This window comes from Lepisosteus oculatus, chromosome 27, assembly GCF_040954835.1.
Source record: "Lepisosteus oculatus isolate fLepOcu1 chromosome 27, fLepOcu1.hap2, whole genome shotgun sequence".
NCBI classification, from domain to species: Eukaryota; Metazoa; Chordata; class Actinopteri; order Semionotiformes; family Lepisosteidae; genus Lepisosteus; species Lepisosteus oculatus.
Genome location: NC_090722.1, coordinates 11,121,925 through 11,130,362, shown reverse-complemented (window position 1 = coordinate 11,130,362; position 8,438 = coordinate 11,121,925). Strand labels below are relative to the sequence as shown.

Here is an 8,438-nt window from a genome sequence, read left to right as displayed (position 1 = left end):
TTACGAGAAACACCCTGGGATTTTTAATGACCACAGAGAGTCAGGACCTCGGTTTTACGTCTCATCCGAAGGACGGCACCTGTTTACAGTATAGTGTCCCTGTCACTACACTGGGGCATTAGGACCCACATGGACCACAGGGTGAGCGCCCCCTGCTGGCCCCACTAACACCTCTTCCAGCAGCAACCTTAGTGTTTCCCAGGAGGTCTCCCATCCAGGTACTGACCAGGCTCCCACCTGCTGAGCTTCAGTGGGTTGCCAGTTGGGAGTTGCAGGGTGATATAGCTGCTGGCCATAGGAAAGGCTGCTGGCTGCTGGAAAGAGGCCTGTAGGCGCGGATCGTCGCCGACACCGATATGAGTAAAAAGGCAGATGTGAGACAAACGAAACAACACGCGAGGCACCTTATTACAAAAAAAAACTTCATTCAAAAAATTAAGATAAAGGTTGCAAATGATGAGGCCGGGGGAAGCAGGACGGCCAACGAAGTAACCGGATACTGGTGTCCGTGAGCGGGAGGGGAAGGGTTAATGGGCTGAATCAGCGGGGTGCAGTCCGTAGCATGTAGACACGTCCAGACGGCACAGGACTGTAGTGCATCAGTGCGGCCAGACGTTCACCCGCGAGCGGTCAGTCAGCCTGCGCCTCGGCCGGAAGTTCCCATGACGCCACGGAGGGCGGGGCTCCTCTCGTCCACGCCCACCCGCCTTCATCTCCGGGCGGGGCGGGGCGGGGCTTACATCACCTCCCAGCGGCGCCGGCTGCCCAGCCTCCTCCGCAGCAGGGCGGCGCACATGGCGGCGGCCGCGCACAGCACCAGCCCGTTCACGGCGAAGAGCGAGTACACGCGCCACAGCACGGGGGGGCCGCAACCTGGCGCGAGCGAGAGAGGGGGGAGAAGGTCATTGCGCCTGCGCGGCGAGGGCCGGCCCTGCGTCAAAAACACCCGGGAAGAAGACACCACGCGGGGGCGTTGATGCCACGTCAGAATGTTACCGGAGAACAGCTGGACTTTGCAGCGAAGTCGTGTTCACGTGGATGTTTCGGCTGTGCATTCAGTGGGATTGTGTCGCTAATACTCGCACGGCTGCACTGCAGCGCTATTTCTGGATGAAGTTATGTGCCCAGCTGGAAAGTTGATCACATATGGCAAGCTGCCACCTGCTGGGCGTTACCGCCCCTTGCATCGCTAAAGCCCAGCCTGCGGCGCCGAGACCGGCTTTAACGCGCTCCTGTGTGCGAGTTCGGGCACAGGGGTCCCCAGCCTGGCGCTGGAAGACCGCGGGCCTGAAGTTGTGTTCTGTACACAGATGTTTTGTTCTACTTTATGAAATGCAGTTGACAAAAGGCAAACCTCCGTGTGAGCCGGAGCTGAGCGCAGTCTAACAGTTCGGATGAGTCGTGTCGTGAAGTCAGTTCGGGGCTCGACCTGTGGGCCCACAGAACCAGAAACTCTGTCTCGAGGGGTGTTGGCGCTGCTGTTTCGCATTTAATAACTTACCCCGTTTTTCAAAAATAGATTTTCCCTGAAATCCCCCAAAATCAAGTTGCGTGCCAGCGAGCCGCCAGCAGAGGGCGCCAGACCCAGGCTCTCGACGCTAGTGGCTGTGCAGTTCACATGGACTCGGACTTCAAGACGCGGAAATGTTGAGTTTTGGTTGCAGCACCGAACGTCCATGGCTGAACTGGGACATGGTGCTTTTTTTTCTTCACAGATTGTAGGTGAAAAAGTTAGTGTTGCTCTGTTTTGTGCGATTATAAACATAGTCATTAAAGTGAAGTAGTTCAGGTAGGTTATTAATAGTCATTAAAATAAGTTTATAAGAGTCTTTAAAATGTGGTGGAGCTGTGGAATTTGCTATATTAGTATTTAGGTAAGAAGTGACTAATATTCAGTTCCTGTTGGTTGGGTTTTGCAGGTTGTTTATGTTCAGTAATTACTGACACAGCGAGAGTTTGCCATAGGCACTGCAGTTTTCGGAGTGTATAATCCACGTCAGCACACACGCTATGCAGATGCCTTTTAAACATTCTGCTCTTTTCTGTTACTCTTTTTTAGGAGAAGCAATTTTTGCTGAGTCTTCTGCAGCCATGTTGTAGTAGCCTAGCAGAAGCTGTGTTAGGGGAGTACCTCAGGGGTCTGGACTAGGGGTGCTGCTGTTTCGAATTCCTATCGCTGATCTGTATGAGTGTGGGACACGCGTCTCACACACTCACACCAGGGCCCAGTCTAACCTACCAGTGTACCCAGTTAGGAGGATCAGCAGGTGCTGTGGAAGCAGCAGAGGAACTTGAATAAGATCTTGATAAACCTGCAGACTGGAGACATACTAGCGCTGTTCCCTCTGGAGCAGAACTCCCATCCCTATGGCCCAGTATGGTGACCGGGGCGGTTTACCCCGGCTCTCTGAGACTCCTCGCCTGAGCTCTGTTAACGCCTGGGCCGGCTGTCCCTATAGCAGTGGCAGCTCAGAGCACGTGATGAACATGTGTTGTGACTGCGGACTCCTGTGCTTCAGGCCTCTGCCCGGCGGTGAGCAGGTGAGCCTGAAACCCGGGGTCCTGCAGTTCCTGCGTTCTTCAACCCAGTGTCTCGTCAGCTCCGTCCCGCGAGGAGAAACTGCCCGATTCCTTCAGCGTGAATCAGGCCAAGGGCGTGGCTCTGTGGTTTGGCCCGAGTGCCGGATCGCAGACACGGAGCCGGAACGCCCCTGCACCTCCCTGTCTGAACTGCCTGGGCCGTCTGCTGGTGCACACACGCCCCCTGCTGGCCCCCCCGGCTCACGCCACATCGGAATCGGAAGACGGGCGGCGCTTCGGAATGGCGGATCCCGAGATTCGGGTTCTGGGGGGGGGCGAGCTCCGTGGCCGCGGGTTCGAGAGCACCTGCCTTGCTGCCAGCTGCCGCAGGGCGTGACGTTGAGGAGGCTGCCGGGCCCGGTCACGGTCCAGCGCCGCCCTTCGACCCTGCAGCTCACGCTGCACAGGAAGCCGCCGCTGTCGTTGGCCCGGAGGCGGGTGAGGAGCAGCCAGCTGTAGGTCCCCCCCGCCCCCGTCCCGTTCGCCGCCGGCGCCGTGTCCGGGTCGGGGCCGAGCCAGGAGGCGCGGCACTCCTTCAGCCGGCGGCGGCGGGACGAGATCTGGCAGTGCAGCATGACCGAGCCGCCGGCGCAGTGGGGCCGCGGTGACGCCCACTGCTCCACCCTCAGCTCTCCTGGGAAGGGCTCTGACGGGAAGGACAGGGACAGCGGTCAGTGTTCTCGGAGCGGAGGAGCGTCGCCCGCCTGCACGGGGATGGGGGAGCTCTGAGGACAGCCAGGCTGCTGCGATGTGTCGGTGGACCAGCAGGGGGCGCTCTCCCCTCTGGACCAGGCAACACCTAGGCTGTGAGAGGGGCTGTAGGAGGTGTCGTCATTCAGATGAGATTTTAACCCCAGGTTCTGACTGGATGTATAAGATCGCAGGGCGTGTCAGAGCGGCGCCCTGGCTAAACTCCAGTCTGGGCTGTGCCGTCTGGCCTCAGAGCTCCCCCTTAACCCCCCTTTCCTGTCCTCCCCCCAGGCAGTGGGAGTCCCACACCTGGCTGGCTCTGCACAAGGGCCAGGCGCTATCGGACACAGCGGCCGCAGCAGTGAGACACCTTCAACGGCCAAACAGGCGCCATGCAGCTGGAAAGGGAGCAGGGGGGACGTGTTCAGGAGCAGCCTGAACACGCGGGGAGCTGGGGTGGAGGAGTGCAGCAGGTCGGCAGCCTGTGATCAAACCCTCTGGAGCGTGGCTCTCGCCGGAGGTCGGCACAGCCCCTCCTCCCCATGATCTGGGGGCACAAGGGCAGGGGGCACCCACCTCCCTGCTCGCCGTGGCATTCCTGAGTGGGTGCTCCGGTCACTCCCAGCACGCTGCCCGGTCCTGTCCGCGATTCGAATTTGCCGTTGATCCTGCACTTGAGGGAGCAGTAGAAGGTGTTGTTGTCCTGCTCCTGCAGCCCGGCGAGGGTCAGGAAGGAGTAGGTGGCCATGTCCTCCTGCACGCTGATCCGGGTTCGGAACTGCTCCGCGCCGGTCACGTCCTGGAGCTCCGCGGGCCCCGCCGATCCCGCCGGCCCCGGGACGTACCAGTAGGGCGCGCAGTCCTCCAGCTTCTCGCCGTCGGACAGGATGCTGCAGTGGAAGGTCACCGAGCCCCCGGCGCGATGGCAGGTCCTGCCGGGAGACTGGTTGATCCAGACCTTGCCGAGAGCAGGAGCTGTCCGGGAAGAGGGAGGAGGCGGTAAGAGCACTGTCCAACCACATTTGGGGAAAACTAAATGAGGAAACCTGGAGCAAACGGGAATACCACTAGGCTTTGGCCTTTTCCTGCATTCAAGGAGATTGGAGTTCCCTTCCAGTCATTTCCCCGGAGGAGTATCCCCCCCTCTCTCCAGGCTCGTCCTGCTGCGCTGGGATGGGCTTCAGTGGTCATGTGACCAGGGGGGCAGTCGCTCCACGTCCCGGTCTGGGAGCTGCGGACTTCAGTGGTCAGCAAAACAGGCAAACATCTGGACTCCAGTCTGTCTCCGATCGCCGTGGACGCACCAGAGACGGGGAGTGATGGGAGAGGGAGATAAGGCCGCTTGCCGTCACTTCATTGAACTTTTAAGAACTGGGAAGGGATTCAGACCCTGTGGGTCGAGTCGGCAGAGCCGACACGGGGCCGTTCGGGTCGAGCAGTAACAGCGGGTTCGTTGTGAAAGAAGCTGTTCTGTGTCTGGCGCCCCGATCAGGCAGGCGCGGTCTGGGCAGATTTATTGCTGTTTCTCCAGCGAGATCGTTCTCAGGTCCGGTCTTGTTCCACCAGGAGGCCCCCTGTCTGAGCTCCTTCCCTCAGAAAGATGTACCTGATCCAGAACAGAGTGGTTCCCCAGGGGCACCTACCCTGAGCTACATATGCTTTTTCATACTCTTCTTTGAATCTCTGCCTTTTTGTATCTCCCTTCAGAAGCACCACAAAAAATTCTTAACAACCCACAGGGCTGGTTTGGCGATAATGTTGACTTTGAATAAAATTCCAGACTCTAATTATTGGTTTTCACTCATTGTGGTTATTTATACTGTACATTTGTCCTGGTGCCTGAGAATCTGTGGTTCAGCCTCGGTTCCATAATTTGGCTTCTTGCCTGAAAGCCGAAAACCTGCTTTGCACAGGAAGGTTCTAATCTGTAGCTGCTGTCCTAATTAATCAATCTGATTAATTGGATCTGTACTGCGTGTAAACTCCAGATTCAAATCTTATAGTAGCCGCCAGTTCCCGGACACTCAGAGAAAAAGTGTCAGAATCAGAGATACTTTATCTCCACACATCTAGTCAGCTAAAGTGCCATACATATCGTGCTGGTGTGGGTGTTGTGAAATAATCTGATAATTTAATCAAGCAGTGTGCCAGTTATAAACGGAAGTCATCTTTATTGTGACTAGTTTGCATTTTTTAAATCAAATTCTTATAAAAACATGTGGGCCCTCCTTCTATATTTGGTAGCAAACTCCTTTTTCGCAATAAAACACAAGTAATCTAATCGAAACAGATCGGTATTCTGAAATGTCAGGTGTTCATTGTAAAGCTTTAAACACCAAAGACCGGAGTGTTCAGCACCACATGAAAAGCCATCGGTATTTGTTTTTATCTGCTCTTTCTGCATGTGAGCGAGACTCCAGAACTTCACATTCGCTTGTCTGCTTGAGCAGCACAGACGAGCAGCTGGACTCTGGTGCACAAAGAGCTCTGGACAGGTCTGCGCTGAAATCACTGTAATAAAGGGCCACAGGGCTCAGGCTTTGTAAGATTCATTCACTTGTTTAAAAACGTTTTCAGCAGTCTGGGCTTTGTGGGGCCGGCAGCCGTCTGAAGGAGCTGCTCACAACAGTCACAAGGCGTGGCGATTCGATCGCATCGGCCCGGCAGAAACAGTACAGGACTTTCAGGACAGCAACAGGCCATCCTGCCCCCTGTCCCCCCCGCACCTGTCCCTCGGTCTGTCCCGGCACCCGTGACGACAATCCTGCCGCAGCCTCAAAACTCACTTTTTTTACACATTAAATAACTCGTTAGATAAAAGTTCTCTGAAGAACAGCTACGAACAAGGCAGTGGTTAGTAGTTAATAGATCCCAGGATGTCACCCAGACTTTTTTTTGGGAGAAGCCAGGATATCGGGTTTAAACTCCTGGAACCCTTAACGTTTGTCGGTGCATTGGCCAGGAATCGAACCCAGGTCAAATGCTGAGAGGGCAGCAGGGCTAACCACTGTGCCAGCAGCACTTGGTATTTTTGCACCGCTGGCTTTCAGCAGTGCCCTTGGCATCCACTCCTTTGAAAGGATTGTTAAGGGGACGGCCTTTTTAGAATAAAGAGATTCATTCCCTTCCACCTGAATCATGACCCTTTTTCTGAAATCCCATCAGAAATCCGTCTTGCCGTAGTTTGTTTGGAATTTCATTGTAGCTTCTAAGTCTCTAACGACATGTTAATTTCTGCCGGGACATGTACGGGAGAGCAGCGCTCAAGAAACTGTCTCAGAACGCCGCGTTTCTGAACGCAAATGAGTGCACCGTACCTGACCTGAAAGACAACAGTCTGAGACTGGATTAAGCAACTGTGCTACTGGTGCCCTTTCTTTCCAAAGCGCACCCAGTCACAGGACTGTGATTCAGCAGGCAGCTGCCATGAGCCGGTTTTCCTCTGGCAGCTGCTCCTGCTGGCAGTGGGATCTCAGCCTATCCTTGGCAAAGGAGCCGGGGGAACTCGAATTGGGAACCATCCTTCTCCCACCTGCAGTGATGTGGGAGTAAACACATTTCAGGGTGAAACATCAGCGCGTTAGCAAGAACGTGGGTTGTTTTCACATTACATGTGCCCTTTAACCACGCACAGCCCTTCGGTTACTTGGAATTTGTGCCAATTTGCTTACGAGTAAAGACAAGCTTTCTTTTTATCCTTTTCTCAACTTGTAGGCATTGGTTTCTGCCTCGGATTCTTACAAGAGCCCTGTGAACTGACAGCTTTCAGTTCTCTTGCATCCTGACTTCATCCTGCAGATTCACCTTCGCCCACTTCTGCAATTCTTGAGGAATAACTCCTCTAATCTCCTCTTTCCCAAGCTTGAGAACCGAGTCTGCTTTACACAAAGGGTTGTGGGAGCATGGAGCAAACCATCTACCCATATTGTTGGAGCTGATACCCTGGCTTCTTTCAAGGACGATCTCGATGAGCTCCAGGGATCTGTTAGTAACTTCCAAACGAGCTGGACTAGTTTGTAACCACTCTTATGTGCTCAGTATGAATTGGTCTGGAAAGTCTTGTATAAACTCACAGTTTTGCCAGAAAGCCCTAACTGTGATGACCAAATTCTAATAATCAGTATTTTAGGATGAATGAATTAAGAGATGTGTTCATGATCTGTTTTTCCCCTGCTTCGCTATAAATCAGGTCTCTTCTTTCTTTATCATTGATTTGCTTCGCCTCTCTCTCTCTGCGTTACTCTTTAGGATCTGAACCCGCAACCCTCCAGCCAGAACCCTACCCATGGTCCCACACTGCTGCTCCCTCTCGTCGGCCTCTGTGTTCTCCACAGCTGTCTGGAACTGTTTCCTTATTCTGGTCTCTGCCACTCGTCCCTGGACAGAGTTATACGTTATATATAAAGACATGTAAGATACACATGAATCATCGCTTGACGGCTCCCCCCACCAAACCGCCAGACACCAATCGCTTCGTCGTGTGAGCTCAGCTCCCTCCTCGGAGCCTCGCAGCTCTCTTACCTGGAAATAAAAGTAGCAGGTTCAGCAGGACAGCCCGGGACATTTTAGTTGCTCCTTGATTCCTGTTCTGTAATTCAGGGTTCTCTCAGGACTGGCTGTATTTAACGAGGAGCTGAGCCCCGACCTTCATCAGCACTAATGTTTCCTGTCGTGGTTTTTCAAAACCCCAGATCCGATTTCCTCTTGAGTGTCGGGGCCTGCCCGTGCAGTTGAAAGAAAGCTGTGCGTTTGTTTTTTTACATTTTGCAAAGAGAATGTGAACGGTGGAGGAGATAAGAGAACAGTCAGCTGATGAGATTGATCTGAGCGAGATGCCAGGAAATGTGCAGCACAGCGAGAGCCGTCATGCCTGCACTGAGACCTGTGGCTCTGCTTGTGTCCTCACCCTCACGCAAGCAGGAGATCACAGACCACAGGGGCCACTGAGCTCAAGCTGGGAGTCATTTTAAAACAGGCTGCTTGAAACCTACTGATAGGTTATGCCAGAATAAGAGCTCAAATGATTTTCTATTACAAGTCATTTGGTCTTGGGACACAGAGGTCAGACTTGCTGCTTTACAGCACTGGGGCTGTCAAGGAAATATAACTGTCAAGGAAGCCACAAGAGAGAGCTCTCACCTGAGTAAGGTCTTTATTTCAGTATTGCA

General features: G+C 54.1%; 1 protein-coding gene across 1 annotated transcript; it reads right to left on the bottom strand.

Annotated features, from left to right (window-relative positions):
* Positions 1-405: 405 nt before the first annotated feature.
* Positions 406-8,123, bottom strand: LOC107075381 (uncharacterized). Its single transcript, XM_015336386.2, has 4 exons — positions 7,792-8,123; positions 3,847-4,245; positions 2,891-3,226; positions 406-873 (listed from the first exon to the last, which is right to left on the bottom strand). Exons 1-4 carry the CDS (start codon positions 7,832-7,834, stop codon positions 737-739), a joined length of 915 nt encoding a protein of 304 aa, XP_015191872.2. The 5' UTR covers positions 7,835-8,123; the 3' UTR covers positions 406-736.
* Positions 8,124-8,438: the final 315 nt, after the last annotated feature.